This window comes from Seriola aureovittata, chromosome 13 (assembly GCF_021018895.1).
Source record: "Seriola aureovittata isolate HTS-2021-v1 ecotype China chromosome 13, ASM2101889v1, whole genome shotgun sequence".
NCBI classification, from domain to species: domain Eukaryota; kingdom Metazoa; phylum Chordata; class Actinopteri; order Carangiformes; family Carangidae; genus Seriola; species Seriola aureovittata.
The window spans coordinates 16,408,434-16,425,678 of record NC_079376.1 but is presented as its reverse complement, the minus strand read 5'-3'; the positions used below and the strand labels follow the sequence as shown (position 1 = coordinate 16,425,678).

Here is a 17,245-nt window from a genome sequence, read left to right as displayed (position 1 = left end):
TGTAAACTGCCATAACAGATACAAGTCAGTAAGGAAAGCATTTGTCCCCATCTGGGTGGTAGTACATACAATAGACATGAGAGTAGAGGAAAATGTCATATATTGCATACATTACCCAGGTCATTTAACTTTAAAAAAACAACAGATGACATCTTAAACAAACCTAAGGTTATTCCCACAGGAGGTATACAATGATGCCTACATGGATGCGTGTGTGTGTGTGTGTGTGTGTGTGTGTGTGTGTGTGTGTGTGTGTGTGTGTGTGTGTGTGTGTGTGTGAACTTGTGCAAAACTAATCACACAGCTTCAGATGCTGTCAGATATTTCTATACTAGTGCCAATCAGACTTTGCTGATCCTGGCAATGCTGTCCAGTTAAAATTTCCCCGGAAAATCCCCAAAATGCTGCCTGAATTACAGTGATATGAAGGAAAGCAGCACAAGATTACTGGGTGTCTTCAGGGCTTTCTCCATGAAGATGACATGAGGAGTGCCAAAGAGGGCAGGAAATCAAGCTCCCTTTTGTTATCAGGTCACCGCTCCAGTATGGTCTCTGCCATTGGGTCAGTGTGCCGCACATGTCTCATGTAACTGGCTCGCAGTCAGGATGCGGTTGCCATGGAAAATGTCCAGTTGGAGCAAATGAAATCCCTCCTTTCTAGTTTCCAGGCAGGATTTACATGCTGAGAATGTTTAGATGGGGTACAGTGTGTGTGTGTGTGTGTGTGTGTGTGTGTGTGTGTGTGTGTGTGTGTGTGTGTGTGTGTGTGTGTGTGTGTGTGTGTGTGTGTCTGTGGTGTGTTTGTGTCTTTGGTGTGTTTGTGATAGATCTTTGTGCAAATTCATATAGAGAATGAGATATCAAGAGGGAGAATGGGCTTTTGATGTTACAGAGGAAGTAGGGCATGTGATTGTGCAGCCATGTGTGTTTGTGCATGATTGTGTGCACGGGTGTGTGCACGCACACTTTTGCAAGTATGTGTGTGTGTGTGTGTGTGTGTGTGTGTGTGTGTGTGTGTGGGTGGGTGTGCATGCACTGCTCTTCAGAATCAGCTTTCTGATGTAACATAAACTGATGCCTGCCCTCTCTCCCAGGGTTCTCAGACGTCTATGGGAACTTGTTTATGAACACTTGCTTCCACAAAACATACAGCATCACTGACAATGTTGGAGACTGGAGAAAAGGAAGATGCAACTAATGCCCCCACATCTTTGCGTCTTTTGTTGTTTACACTGCTCACCCATACAAGAAGTGATCGAGTTTCCAGTATAACAGCGAGTGAGGAAACCAATCCCCCCCATTCCACAGTGCATCCCCACTTCTTTGGATGGGCCACAGGTGGGACAAAGTCCAAACCTAAGAAGTCTATCCAATTCAGGCAGGACAGAGGAAGCAAGGATCCGTGACTTCTCACACAGCTCAGTGGTGGGACATGATCACAGCTGAAGGACAGGGAAAGAGCCAGAGTAGTTGGGGGCGGGGTGATGCTCTCTGAGAGAATGCAGAATGTCGGCCCCATCTCCAGCTGTCCAAGGGTTTATTGATTGGTAAAAGCCCTGAGGGGAGGGGGCAGGTCACCAGCACCTGCCCTGCCTTTCATAACAACAGGCCTGCTACAATCAACCCAGCATGGACATGGCAAGCTGTCAAGCAATGTGCTCGTTGTAAATAACCTAGTGGGAGAAAATAAATAAATGCATGGAGGTCTAACACTTCATTGCAAAATGTTTGTGGTTTTTAATTTTCATGGACACTGTAGATGTAACGACAAACACCCTTGAGCTTGATTAATATCTGCACCTACAGCAGTCATTATAGTTTGTTTGTGATGTCTGCAATATTTGTGTTTTAACATTCAGTGGGACAACCAGTTCTTTTTTGATTGAGTTTTGCCCAATCTCTAGATGCTACATGACTTCATGTATTTGCAACTCTGAAGTTTCTAAGACAGTGTGTAGAGTAATAATCACTTCCCCCTTTTCTGTGATCTCATGATGACTGTTGTAAGACCTAACTTATGGTTTCAAGGCTGATCTATATCAAAAAGCTGTTTGTTTTTGTGACACAAACAACCTACACACATGTGTTCTGCTACAGGTGCCTAATTAGATTGATCAAGATCTAGGCCACTACCAGTGGGATCTAGATCATTTCCACCTGCAATGAATAAAAAGTCATAACTGTTTCTCAACGAGGTTTGTTGATTTAACCAGAACATACTTGGGGTTCTTCAAAAACTTATCAAATTTGATGTGAGAACGTGATGTGAGATGTGAAAACATATGATGAAATATAAATAGGCAAAAGTTGAAATCAAATGGCAAAATGTCATCTTAGGCAGTTTAATGAGCAGGCCACATAAATCCAAAAACAATAACACAACAACACTCAAGGACACGTTTAAGAAAAAAAAACAACTAACCATCTATCTAATTTGCACTGAATATACATCCACAAAATGATAGTGCCACAGTAAGTGACTCTGTATTATTACTGTAATCTATTAATTGGGCCACCAGTGTGTAAAATAGGAATAGGAAATAACATAGTACTATAGAGGAAAATACATAGTGTATTGTTGTATTGTCATAAGACGACATAAGCTTTAGTCAAAGGCATGAATATTTTCATTAATAAACAATGTTTTTGTAAACTCATCACTCTTAAATGTCATTAAATATGGAGGATAATTACATCCAATAATCTATGAACACTTGTAGCTTTGTGTGGCCTATTCCTTTATGTTTTCTTTAAATACATTGCATGGCTAAAATCCTCCCGGTGACAGCAGTTCACTGGTTTCTGGCCACATGAGCACAGTAGTAGAGTGAAAGCGGTCTCGTGCTACTGGGAATTTCCCGTCCACGTGTCTGAATACACGATAGAGAGGGCTGGATAAAAACAAACCCGTTGATTGGTTGACGTGAAGCACCCTTAAAGGGACATCCCTGCTCTGGGTGAGATGCTGTACAGTTGGCCGACAGAAACACCCCCGTCTTTTAGGAGGAGTATGCTGCATTCACGTGCTCCTCGGATAGTTCCATTTCCCGGGCTGGGAAGTCGTTCTTCCGACTTCGGTGAGTTCATGTGCATTACGTTGGCATGTGGAAACAACACAGACGCTACATAGAAGATGTGCTGGATTTAATTGCTCATACCGTTAAAACAAACACGTTGATAGCTGTTTCCAACAGCCCCACTTTCCGAGTTGTTGTTCCGACTTGAGGGGGCATTCACGTGAATTTTGTCATTTTGAAACTCATTTATCCGATTATTCCGCACCTCATGAAGGCCGGGTTATTTACTAACTTTCCGCGCCACGCCCCGGCGGCGGAGTCAGTTTGGAGCTGACGTCGGCGAAATGAAATCGGCCTGCTGCAGTTTTCCTCACAGAATGGAAGTAGTCGTGGAGGTGATACGGACTAAACTCGCTTGACTTAGCAGGATATTGAACTCGGTGTCCTTTTTCCTGAGCAGTAGACAGCCATAACAACGAAGCCCATCTCTGTGGTAAGTTCCTCAGACACACATTTAAAAGACCTATTCCGCGTGCACTTTACACCTGCTTGTCGGCACGGGCTTTAACGTTAAGAAACACTCGCGTCCTTAGGAAGGAACAACAACAACAACAACAACAACAAAAACAACAACGGTGTTGTCGGTGGTAACAGCTGCAATACATTTGTTTCGATATTTGTTTTGTACATTACTGTGCCGAGGCATTAATGTAGTACAACTAAAAGTGATGTTTAGTTTAATTCAGCCCGTCATTCATACAGCAGAGATTTGAAATATACCGGCTTTCCCGGTTTACATAGCTCAGTCGGTGAGTGGACTTCAGACTGCTGGTCTGTTTTTGCGGTGTGTGTCTCTGTCCTGTTTCAGTCTTTACTGAAATGTGGTGACTAACATTTTCTGCATGGATTAAAATAATTGAATGGATTAAAAATTATTTAATAATAATGATATTACCTAAGGCGTGTACTGCAGAAGTTTGTTTTACAAATGTTTTTTACCTTATTTTACATCACTGCTCATGTATTTTGGCATGCTGTTTTTAAATCCTCTCTGACATAATTCAGGTTTCGAACATGTTTTTCCTAAAGACGTTATCAGCTCGTGGATTACTACTTAGACTTTTCGATAAAAGAAAGTGTCGCGAGATTCTGAACTTGAGGAGGTCATGTGTCGTTTCAGGTCTGGATGTGCATAATGTTAGATAAGGTGCAAATTGTGTGATGTGAGGCTCTTGATGCCGTTGGATAGAAACTGTGTCAATAAGAGAACTGCCTCACCACCACCACTAACCACTAACCCCACCTCTCCCTCCTTCCCTTTTGTTCGGGTTATTTTGTTTGCAGCAGGGGGAGCCACTGTCTGACACAAACACAGCTCAGTGCCTGACACTGTAAAGCATTACGGAAAGCAACCTTGGACATATAGAAGTTGAGCCTGGGTTTTTCTCCTAAGTCTTCCATGTTCTTACTCTGTGTTTGTCAAAACAAAGCATTAAGTGGTTTTACACACAGGGTTTATTGTGAACGCACACAGTATATCGTGAGGTCTGGGTATGCGAGAGACAGGCCACTCTGCTTATATTGGGTGAAGAAATTAAAACTCCTTCTCAGGGAGCTGGCTAGCTGACAGACCAGGGTAGAGAGAGTGGCTTAGGATTTTCCTCAAAGACTGTCATTACGCTTTTGCTGTGGACCCTAATTTGGAAGTGTGGTAGTAGTCTAACCCTGTATTACAACTCACTGGTGACTTGGGGGTTAGTTGGTGAGGCAACTTGAATTTCACCCATATTTTGATAACTCTTTGACCCACTATATGATTCAGGGTTGAGTGGAGTGCATAATTTACATTGGAGAGATTCCCAAGTGCTCCCTGGGATTCTTGTGGTAGAATTGCTTTAATAAATCATAATAAGGTTGTTATTATTCTTGGTATCAAGTTTACATACTGTTTACATTTCACGTATTATATGTGTACTGCGGACTGATACTTGCTATGGTTTGGTGTAAAAGTACCCGATATAAGTTGGTAACGAAGAAGCCAGGCTCCTGTTCACAGGGCTGCTTAGCAAAGATGGGACAATCTACCTCTCATTTAACCTTGTCAGACAAACTCTGTCAACTCTTTATGTAAATATGGCTCAACTGAGTCTCCTAACCACAGTGAGTTGTGCGGTTTCATCACTGAGATGAACAGAGCCATTTGTCTAAACAAGCGCTGAACTCTTTTCCACAAATGAAGGCAGATCATTTGCTCATTTTCTCTTCCCCAACTTGTCCACTTTGGTTTTATTGATTTGAGGGCGCTCATTATAAACCAGACAGGTTGCCTATAATGATAATGAATGCTTTAGAGGAATGATCGAATAATGAATGTGTCTGAGATCATCTCTTCAGGCCTAATGTAGACTTGTCCAAGGTTACCATCATTAGTGAGGGAAACTTGGGATGCCTTTGATTTATGTACTTACTAGAATGCAGATGTTCTGTATTCAGCTGCTGTAATAACTTTTATTCTCTGTCCTGCTGATTTTAAGGTTGCTCATCTCATAGTGCCCCCGTATGGACGATGAGGAGGATGATGTGTTTGAGCCAGACCCCCACTGCTGGCGCACCACATTCAGGGAGATAAAGTGTGAAGACCGGGGCACACAAACACCTGGCCCAGCCCTGGCACTGAACAACGGCATGCTGCCCTGTGGAGTCACAAAGGAGCCCAGACCACTCTTCTACGGTGAGGCTGACGACATACCGGATTTCAACAGAGAAAATGGAACTTTGCGCTGTGCGTGATAAACGTGTTGTAAAACTGAAGCACGAAACTATTATGTGAGATTTACTGTTAGAAATGGGTAACAATGTTGCTGTACTGATCTCACCCCTGGCGCCTGATAGTCGTGATCACGGCAGCTTTTATGGTCTGTATGGAGTGTACCCAGCTGCTTTGCTATTCAAAAGGCGCCAGACTGGCATTGTGACTGAATGGACGTGACAGGAGTGCTCACCTGTGTAAGCAGCAACTGTACAGAGAACTGATTATCAGTGACAGCAAAGTTACATTGGCGCCATATACACGTAATCATTCCAAAGTAGCTCCATAACAACTGACTGACCTCAAATCTGTGTCATGCAAGGCTGATGTGTGTGAGTGACTTATGAAACTCTTCAATGACTCATAGTGTTTAAAATGAAATAAAACAGCAGGGAAAGTTGGGAAAGTTGTGATTAAAGTCGGATTGGTCAAAGGCACAGTCAGCAGTACTTGGCTCTTCGAAACTGTTGTGTTATCAGCATAATCTTAATCACAGTAAGGCCTATCAGGTGTCATTGCTGTGTCCAGATTGTTATACCAAACACTTTTGTTGTTTACAAAATAATAAATATCAGCCTTGACACTCCACAGGCAACGCAGGTTTTCGATTGCACTTCCCGGCACATTTTGAGCTTGTTGGGGATCAGGAAGCGAGGCGACAAGGAAGCGGAGAGGAGCGAAACGGGATGGAGCAGCTACCCCGGCAGCAGCCTGTGGCGCGCAGTGTGGAGGCCTGCATTGGTCAGAAACTCCAGCTGATAGGAGACCAGTTTCACCGGGAACACCTACAACTGGTGAGGAGGAAAGATGCACAAAATTAAGACACCTCGGCCTCTAGTTTGATTGCAGTAAATAAGTGCAACTTGCCAGTTATACCTTCAGCAGTAACAGAATTGGCCTTCAGTGTTCTAGGTATTCCTCTGACAGCTGACACAAGATTATATTTCTCTGATTCATTTGACTAATATATTGCTACCTGTAAATTCCACCAGGCAAACAAATCTCTTTCCTGTTATTTAGATAGCCCTTAGATAGGACACAAAATAAAATGCCAGCTCAAATCAAACTTTCACTATGATAATATAATGACAGACAGTGTTCCACCTTGGTTTACCTGCTGTTTGTGATTAGTCTGTTGTGGGCTGGAGGCTGCGGGGACTCAGTTGTAAACTGAAACTTTACTTATCTATAACAGTGTTATGTTGTCTCTACTGAAAGCTGAGAATATCAGTAGATTAAATAGGTCAAACTATGGGCTTTTTATTTTGGGGTTCCACTGGTTTTACGATTGTGTTGCTGATTATGCATATCACCACCGCCATCAAACTAGAGGACAGTGTGTGTTAGTGTGTCTCTTTTTGTGTAACTGTGTCAGGATAAGAGCGCTTTTATTAAGTCAGAGCAGAAAAGTGCAAAAGTCCACACATTAACAACACCATCTACACACTTTTTTGTATCCATTTTTGGATCTCATGTTGATCTGGCAAAGCTTCATGGTGGGTCAAAAGTTTGCTCTCTTTTATTTTGTTTGCTCCATAATTGTTTTGGAGAGACTGTGCACATGCAGAACTTCAGCCCAGCCCCCCCTCCTCTCTCTTCCCTGAAGCCAAAGACTGAACCAGGACAGCCCTTCCCCCACCTCGCCAACCCCAGGCCCTCCCCCTGCCTCCTCTTCCTGTTTATTTCTCTCTCTCCCTTTCTCTCTCCTGTTTCCTCCGTGTGCTGTGAAGGCAAGTGGCATGGAGGATGCCTGGCCTCAAACTAAACACCAGCACTGTGGTCAGGGTGACACTGTCCACTGACTCGATGTGCTGTGCGTAATGTCACTTCTATGTGGGTGTGTTGTAAAAACCGTGGCACACTGTCGCTTCTTTCGCTGAACCATCAAAAATATACACAAACCCTCGGGAGACTTTCCGCAGGGTGCGAATGTCTCGTTGCACAAGTGATAAACAGTCGAACGTACATATTTACTCACACATGCGGCACGTTTAGACACACGCATCCACACATACTGATACGTCCAGGAAAAAGCAGAAGTGGCGGGAGTAGGTAAACATGTTGTAACCCGAAGCTCAGCGCGTGAGCCCCGGGGAAGCAGCTGTGGTTGCAAGGAGTCTCCAGTCAGCCCCTTCCCTCGGCAAGGAGCGGCCACAGGAGACACCCAAATAAGAGGTCTGCGCAGCCATAATCAGGGGAGGGGTGATATAAGCTTATATATGAGGGAAGGAGGTTTGGAAATGAACCTCAAATGATCAAGTAACAACCATCTTCAGTCGTCTTAAAACCTCACTTTTGGGAAATGGAGCCGTCCCTGCCCTGCATATAATATACTCTTTCTTTTTACTTCATAACCTGAAGTGTCAGACAGTTTCTGATTTTCTCATGCGCTTATCAAACTGAAGTTATTTATACCCTGGCAGCTCAGCATGACTCATGTATTGTGACACTGGCAGACACACATAGACAACCAGACGGTCAGACAGGGGAGGGGTGGGGTTGCTGTGAAGTGTGTGCACGGCTGGGATCTACTGACGCACAACGGAGGCAGGCCTGGGTCAGGGGATGAGGAAGTGGCTTGGGCTCGTTTTGCTGGTTGAGTAAACAACGGCGAGGACAGTCAGAGTGAGAGCAGCCCTGTGAAGTCACATCCTGTGCAGATACATATTGTGGTTCTGAATGACCGATAAAGAGAATAATGTTTTTGCAGACATTATGAAGAGTACGAGAATTTCTAATGCCAAGTTGCAGCATGACAACTGCTGACACCTAACTACGTTTCTGCCAGTGTGCGTGTGTTGACTGTCTGTTGCAGAGGGAGGTTTTTATAACGTGTGTTTTAGATGCGTGATCCCACTGTGATGTCTCTCTAATTGCTATTTCTGACTTGGGTTGTGCAATTAATTGTATTGTGCGTGCGTGCATGTGTACATGCTCATGCATGAATACACCCATACTTGTTTTTCTGCTTTTTGCTGTCTCTCACTTCTCACTATCACACGGTCTGACAGTCAGTACAAAAACTCTCACTTGATAATAGTGTTACTGTTCTTCAGTTCTCATTGCTGTCTGCTCCTGTCAGTAAGTGATTGCAGTTAGTCAATGCAGACACTTGTCCCTGAGCAATCCAAGTGCCTTTGGACTGCCATCTTCTTGATGGATTTGGGAGCAATGTGGCTGTGAGTGTTCTCCATAGGAGCCTGTGGCCCCTGGCGAAAGGAGGGATTAGGTAGCGAAGGGGTGCTGGTGGATGCTGACAGATAAATTGCTCCTCAGTCAGATAGGGCTGGAGGGGACCACGAGGCCCCCAGAGGATGGCTGACATTAGCCGGCCCGCCATTTGAGACACGGCAATAATGACAGTCACAATGGCAGGAAGACTGCTTCAGCCGGCACAGGGCAAGGAGCAGAGTTAGGTTTCATCCCCATGTTTTTTTTAAAAGAGCCGACTCCTGGTGCTTTCGATAGGAGGTGTTGAAAGCAGGGTTGAATATCGCGCGCGCGTGTGTGTGTGTGTGTGTGTGTGTGTGTGTGTGTGTGTGTGTGTGTGTGTGTGTGTGTGTGTGTGTGTGTGTGTGTGTGTGTGTGTGTGTGTGTGTGTGTGTGTGTGTGTGTGTGTGTGTGTGTGTGTGTGCGTGTGCATGCGCGTGCTTGTGTCTGAGTGTGTGTGTGTCTGCACATACGCAGTGTTTGTGGCTTTATCTCTTCACTGTTCCAGTGAGGGCATGACACCCTCTCCTTTCGGCACTTGTTGAGGGGGGAGGAGTGTGGCACTGGACTAGAAATAAAAACACATGAGGGCTGGTTTTGGATATTTTCTTTACATTCATTTTTGTGTGATGATTTTTGTTGATGCTGGTGTCCATTTGTGCTGTTCTCTATCATCTAATACCACTGCTCTTTGTTTGTACTTTTCCTTGACTCCTTGTCTCCTCCCTGATGTGACTAATCCACAGTTTCTTGCTATCGAGGCTGGCCTGTTTGCTCAAGCGATAAGGCAGAGCTTCTGAGCAGCTGGCTTGACAGACAGCCCGCATGGGACACTGATAACACACGATCAGGCTAGTGTCAGAGTGATGACACTGAGCATCTGGCCAGACTCTGCCGCTCTATCACTGGCTAAATATAGATCCAAAGTTTCATTTTGACAGTCACGACTAAGTTGCGACAGGCCTAAGGACACCTCTCACTCTCTCTCGATGGCTTTCTCAGCTTGATAGAGTGGAGGGCAAGAGGTCAGCGTCACAGGAACGTTCTGTTTCTGTTTATAAAGATTAATTGCTTCTCATGTAGCTTGTACTAAACACAAGCTTTGCAGCGTGATAAATCCCTCAGTGGACTTATTTTACTCCTGCAGCTTTTACTATCGAATGTTGAAACCGTAAGATCCATAAAGTATTACGTATATTGATATACAATATAAATATAATTGCACAGTCATTCTGCTTTACTCTTCTCTGATCCCAGAGTTGTAACTAACTCTAGTCTCATATAATTTAGTTTTAAATTTAAAAGAATCAAGGTTTGCCAAGTCGAGCCACGCTGGCTGCCAACAGAGCCTCAGATGTATCATGGTGAGCTCATCCTCTCTGTACTGCATATAAATATTGCCTATGTTTATATGAAGCAGACATTATGCTATTATAATGTCCTTATCAAAATATCCCCAGGCAAGAGTTAGCTATGTCATCCAAGAGAGAACTGGTTTTATCAAGATTTGCAGCAGTCTTTCCTGTGATTTTTCTCTTTTACATCTTGATTTTTCTTTTGAACAAACAGCAAGTAAGAGTAAGCGAGTAGTGTGTACACACGCTGGTTGAAACCTGGCAAAGCTTATGCAACACCATGCAACGTTCACCACATATTGATAAAGAGTATAGAAACCCAGAGGCTTATCACAATGGCAGTTCTCTGTCTGGTAACTAGGTCAATGTTTGGACACTACTTCAGCAGTCATGTAAACATTGCATATCTAATCTCTGCCTTTAGATATTTTGCCAAGAGAACGTAGTACATTTTGGTGCATTGTCATGAAAAACTAATCTCAAGTTACTTTACAACCTTTATGTTCTGAAAATAGAAACAGTATTATCAGGCGTGGTGGAGTCTGGGGTCTGCCTTTCGTCTGCTCATGAGCTGTTGGACTACTGTACCTGCAGTGTTTCTCCCTGCCTCTCATCAAGGGCTCCCTAATCCCATTTGGTGCAATTATCTTATCTCAGCTTCTCAATGGCAGAGATAGCATTACCCCCCCCCCCCCCCCCCCCCGTCCCCCCCCCCGTCCCCCCCAATCACACACAATCCAATTGGCTCGCAAACCTGAGAGAGTCTCCTCCTGCGCCACTAGCTGCTGGTCTCTGCCAGAAAGATTAGAAAAAGTGTGACCGTATGAGTTGTGTTTATGGCTTGGAATGTCTACTGGGAAACCCGGATTGTGTAGGGATCCCACACACAAAGAGAGGCCTCTCCAATAAGTATTGTTGGGGACAGAAGCAGACTGTTGTGAAAATATCAGCATCGTTCCGGTGTCTGGTTTTGTCTTACCCTCTTCACAGTTGACCCTTTTCACTCTGCTCACTGTCAATCAAGGCACATCACAGCCAACACAAGCTAAGGCTCACACTGAAAACCCAAACCAGTGATTATTTCTAGCACTGTATTGTGTGATTGAGTTTCACTAGAGTGCACTCACTGACATATGTTTCATCTTTATTTGTTGTTTCAGTATCATCAAAACCAAAGGAACCACGGGCCGCTGTGGTGGCGCCTGGCCGCAGCTCTGCTCAGCCTTCTGTTTGACAGGGGGTTAATTGCTGGAGGAGGTGGAGCAGGACGGAGGTGAGGGGGTCTTCCCCTCACATCCCTTTCCTTCATCTCTATGAGGAACTGGACTCCTAATGGCACTGTCAAATCTTAACACGGGTCTGTTTTTTGGGGGGGAAATAGAAAGGAGACAAAAGGTCACCGCGGGACGGAGACAACCAACTTTTATAAAAGGTCGTGTGTTTTTTTCTTTCCAAGAAGATGCCATGATGCTCCGAGATTCCTCTACAGGACAATGTTCATATTTTGGTATACGTGTGGTGTTGTAGTTTTGTACAGTACATTGTTCTTGTTAAATTTTTTGCACTTCAACATGTATCCATCTTTAATGACCTCCACAGACCCTGGGAATGCCTTATTCAGTGTCTTCTGCCAGAATGAGTATTGAACAATTTTGACAGGCAAGATGAGATGGTTTGGAAATGTGGTGTGAGGTTTTCTTTTCTGAGGTTTCCCAGGTGACCAGTCAAGTTGATTTACTAATTTTTCCAAAGAGGCAACTTCTCAGAACAAAGCATTTTGCACCCCACCTCAATGGATCATTTGTCTTTTCTTATTTCTTTTTTTTTTGTCTTTGTGTTTTTTCGTTCTCCTCCATTTTCTTTGGTATGGTATTAAGTATGAACATGATCCCTCAGTTTCATTCAAAACATTAGGAACAAAGTAAAGTTTTACGAAAAAGTTTGCACACTAGGAAATGTAATCTAAATATCTGTTAATGTGCACCGATCTTTATCTCCAGTTACATTTCAGATAATTAGTTTTTGTTTTTTTTTGTGATGGCTCGGGAAGTTTCAGGGTGGAGTGAAAAACTGAACATCACTCTCAGGTCAAACAAGTCTGGTGACTGTCAACAAACCTGCATTCAGTCAGACTGAAAGCAAGCACTGGTTGATGCTGTTGCCAAAATTTGTCAACAAGATTAATGACACTGCAAATTAATATAAAAAAAGAAGTACAAAAATTGTGGTTAGCTGTAACTAACAGGTGTTACATTAATTTACAAGACCTTTGAGCAGTAACAAACAACCCAATTAAAAGTAACGAGCCAATGGAATTACTGTAAAATCAACACACTGTTAAAAATGTTGAGGTTTCGCCCAATTATTTGAAAAAATCACTTTCCATGAGCTTCATTTGCCATATACCACTTTGGACTATATGCTAGTATCATTGCTGTATGTTGCCATTTTATCCCTGTAGTTATCAGACAACACTGATTCAGTTTTCTCAAAGACATCGTAGTTGCTCAAGGGTGTTTGTTACTGCGCAGTGCAGAGGGCATCTTGCCAGTTACTCTAACATGTATTACTTACAGCTACCTGTGTGCGGCTGAATGATGTCAGTGATGTAGCACATTACCGGATATTTAGATTAAAATTAATGGTGTGCTGACTTTTGCTTGCAAGGAAGAAAACTTTGGAAGCTCCAGCACCGTGCACTAAATTATACCATTAAGCACATTGTTTGCTGTAGATAAGTAACATGTTCTTTCCCTCCAAAAATAACATCTCAACTGCCATTACGATGTTGATATTAATTTCAACCAGTTACTCAGTTTTCCGTTTGGCCTCGTTTCCGTTCTCATTCTCCGATACAAGTTTTCCCCTTAGTTTTAGATGTGTTCTTTTCATGTGATTGTGTCAGACCTCCATGCCCTTGAAGTGGAGCTGTGGATCCACTGTTTTTGCACTAGACATACACCCTTCAAGAGTTCAGATTGTTACCTAGCTAACCTCTGTCTTGTATGAAGGTTTTCAGTTATGACTTGTTTTCTTGCCACAACATTTCTGATTTCTGACAAAATAATCAATCTTGATTGACCTGACTGAACACAGTCTGGACTCTGTATTGGATATGGGTTCTGAAAATTTCATATGCCAGTGTTTCAGGCTACAATAGAGTTACAATAGAGCCACATTCCTCGAATGAAGGTTTCTAAGTCCTGGTTTGCTTTTCACAACCAGTGTGTGCTCTGAACACCAAACAATACTCCATCATCAATCTGTGAAACAGAATCTCCACCTCTCTGGCTACCTTTATGGTGCTTTACATCATGAGATATTCTGTTGGGTGGTCTTGTATTGTCTTTGGTGCTCAGATCCAGATTTGGGACATTGTTAGCATGTGTAACCACCACTCACTCAGCAGACAGTCTCCGAAATGAAACAAAAGTGAAAAAGACTGTAATTATTGTTGAAATATGAATATGTTTGAAGACACTGTTGAAGATGCTGTTTGTTATATTTTCCATTGCTGAACCCAGGCCAATGTTTGGACCCAAGGAGCAGTACATATCAGGGGTCTGTAATTACGTGCTCCTTACAATGTGTCAGGTTTATCACTGCATAATTAGGGTTTTCTCTCATTTTCTTAAAGATGTCTCAGGGACAGTCTTTGTGGGCTACTGGTAACCTTGAGAATCTGTTACATGGTTAGAAGAAGAGCAGCGTTTTCACCCATGTATTTATGACGAAGCCTCTCGAGGTATCGTCAACTCTTATTTCCTCTTCAGTTCAAATTTCCTCTTGACCAATTTCTCAGCACACACATAAAGGTACAGTTTGACTGAGGAGTCTGAGGCTGACTTGCTGACTGTGGTGGTGACGGGGAGTCTACTGAGCATGTAGTAAATAGGCGTGTGAGGTGCACTGAATGTGGTTGTGGTTATAGTTTCCTGCGGATCCTGAACGCTGAGCCAGTCCCTGTAGTGCCCCGTCTCACCATTGGCTCTTGACTTCCTCTTTGTGCTGCTCCTTCATTACATGGGTATTGTTCATTGGTTCATTTTCTTTCTAATTTATTTTTTTTCCTTTTTATTTATTGTTTGTATATTTGCCCATTTCTACTGTATACACTGCAATTACGTCTTATTTTCCTTTTTCTTTTGTTTTGGTCTTGGACTTGTATATTCTTCAGTTGTTTGACTCTGTGCAGAGCAAGTTGGCCTGCATTGTGCCTGACATTGCTTCATGTGATAACGAACCCACAATCTACATTTTTAGTATTCCCCACAACTTGTAGGTTTAAAATGGGGGCTGTAACAAGTTTGTAGTTTGGCCTTCCCTGTAGACCAGCAGCTATGGTCACTTTGAATTCATAACGGTCGTTTTGGAAAGCAACCAAAATGCATTTACAGTTTACAGTGACCACAGCTGCTGCACTTCATGGTGAACAAAACAACAAACCTCTTACATTTACCTTCAAAGCCTACAGGGGTGGGCGTTTGATACTGAAAAAATTGATTTTGGGGTGGAGTATTTCACTTAAAGGTTGTGATTTTCCAGGGATGGGCCCAACCAGTTCAGACTTTTATCATTATCTTCCACCACCCAATTCCCCCAGTCATCATGGTCAGATTCACAATATGTGGTTTAGAAAAGAAGTAAGCTTCATTACAGTTTAATCTTTCAACAGAATGTGACCTTTCCCTTGTAATTAATGAGTCATTGCCCCTTCCACCCACTGCTAATGATACAGACGTCGTTAGAAGTGCTTCAAAACACACAAAAAGGTTGCCTTCCTCTCAAGTCACAGGGCGTTAGTTAATGTGTTCAATTCTTTAATCTTGATCATTGTGTTGTAATCAACATGCACTGGAAAGTACTTTGTATCTGGAGATCCCATGGGTCCCTTATCTGTTGTGTGTTAATGTATAGTATACACTCTGGATTGTTTTCTTGGGCTAATCTTGCCATGTGTCAGCTGTATATCTGTGCATTGACCAAGTAGGCTGTGGACTGATGGCCTGTTTGATACATTGGAAAGGGTTACAAGCCACCATGGTGCCCTGTATAATTTTGTTAGAATAAGGTTCCCAATCTGCACTCATCACAGCATATGTGAGTGTAGAAAATCCCTAGAGTGGGACATGTATTTTATGGAAACCGCAGTGTCTTGAATTTTGTATTCCACTTTATATAAATTTGAAGTTTTTCAGGAAGGTTTTGATTTTGAATTTTTTTTAATGATAACATTTCTTCTTCATGGTCTTTCTTAACTTTTTTAAAATGTATTTTCTTAAGAAAAAAAGGGTCTGCTTTTATAAGGACAGTTCATGCTTGTAAGATAATTTTTAATACGAGTAGGATCCTTTTGAAGTCCATGAGATCAAGGGCATTTTTTTTTTTATAAAAATGAACTTGCAACATTCCTTGCACATCTCATCGTGGTGTATAAACAAAGCCAAGCAAACCAAAATATTTCATGGTTGTGGTTAATTTGGCTCGTGAGCTGATTGCTATGAAATATCTGCCCTTATTTACAGAACAGATAAAGTGTAAATGTATTTCTAAAACCCTGGAATATGCCTTTAACTGCTCAGTTTCAACGAAGTCTTGATTATCACACACTCTCTGTATACCAAGAAATGAGACCCAGCGAAAATGTAGCATTTTTGTAAACATTGACTGTGTGTTTTCGAGACTCTACTGTGCACTCATTTTTTTGTGTTTATATATATTTTTTGGTTGTTGATATACTATGGAAGTAAAGACAATTTGTTATGTAGTGCAATATGCTGTACATATGGAGCTTTGCTCTACAAATCTTTTTTTCTGGATTTCTTGTTGTTTATTGGTACTTTTTTCAATAAAAGTTTATTGAAGGTGTCAAGCTGAGTCAAGTTTATGTTTGGATGACAATATTACATACAGCATCACAGCTGGATTCACCGGACCACATACCATGCTGCCACGATTTACAGTAGCTTCTGAAAAGAGCTATTTTTAAGTTTTGCTACTGCTACACAGCCAATGTTAGCATTAACAGCTGTTTACTTAACAGTCTTGTCAAGAGCTTCAGCCATTGTTGCATTTACAAGACAAGAGGTTATAATAAAGAGGCAGCCTGGACACTACAGTGACTCGGTATCGGAAAGTGATGAGACAGTCCGACCAGGCTGGAGTTCACTGGTTAGCATGCTTACTTAAAAATAGCTCCTTTAAGGCAAAGAAAACTCAGTTTTCCTTAAAATGTAAAAAACCATGTAAGAGAAATGAGAGAAATGGAGAAATCCCACCCCTACTTATAGCTAAGGTCCAATAGGGATATCGGATAAGAAAAAAAAGTTACAAAAATAAAATTCATGCACAATAAATATACATATGTCATAAGTCCAGTGTTTCACACCTGAAAACTTTTGTTGCTGTTTTTCTCTTCTCTCACTCACCAAACAAGCTAGAATGTAGTGTGCTTTATTTCAGACAGAAAAAAAAGCTATAGAAGAGAAATTAATTCCCTCCTTTGCTCTGCTCCCACTCTTTTTAGCCTGAGCTTTTATTTTAAGGAGGTCTCTATTGTGAAAGTAAGCCACTGATGGATTAGCCAAGTGTGTGAGGCTAGCCAGGCATTTGAAGCCGGCCAGGCGTTTGGCAGAAACTGTGCCCATCACATCCCTCCTGCTGCTAGGTCATTAATTTAGTGGGACCAGTGGGGCTTCCAAAACTCTCTAATAACTGCTGTCTGCACACCACACACACACACACACACACACACTCACATATAAGCAAGTGTTGCATGACATCTGAATGAGCCCATGGACAGAGCAAATGAGGAGAGTTACCTTACAACACTACATTACTGTCACTTCCTAAAG

At 42.5% G+C, this 17,245-nt stretch overlaps 1 protein-coding gene across 1 annotated transcript; it reads left to right on the top strand.

The window, feature by feature from the left end:
• The first annotated feature begins 3,366 nt into the window (after nt 1-3,366).
• On the top strand, nt 3,367-16,259 carry bmf1 (BCL2 modifying factor 1). The gene is made up of 4 exons (XM_056394216.1): nt 3,367-3,510; nt 5,552-5,748; nt 6,418-6,620; nt 11,552-16,259. The coding sequence occupies exons 2-4, from the start codon at nt 5,577-5,579 to the stop codon at nt 11,666-11,668; spliced, it is 492 nt and encodes a 163-aa protein (XP_056250191.1). The 5' UTR covers nt 3,367-3,510; nt 5,552-5,576; the 3' UTR covers nt 11,669-16,259.
• The last annotated feature ends 986 nt before the right edge of the window (nt 16,260-17,245 follow it).

Excerpts from the sequence above, each read along its gene's own strand:
- bmf1 (XM_056394216.1), top strand. The coding sequence starts at position 5,577 with ATGGACGATGAGGAGGATGATGTGTTTGAGCCAGACCCCCACTGCTGG. Across the intron at positions 5,749-6,417 it reads GCCCAGACCACTCTTCTACG|GCAACGCAGGTTTTCGATTG; the intron begins GTGAGGCTGACG and ends GACACTCCACAG. Across the intron at positions 6,621-11,551 it reads ACCGGGAACACCTACAACTG|TATCATCAAAACCAAAGGAA; the intron begins GTGAGGAGGAAA and ends TTGTTGTTTCAG.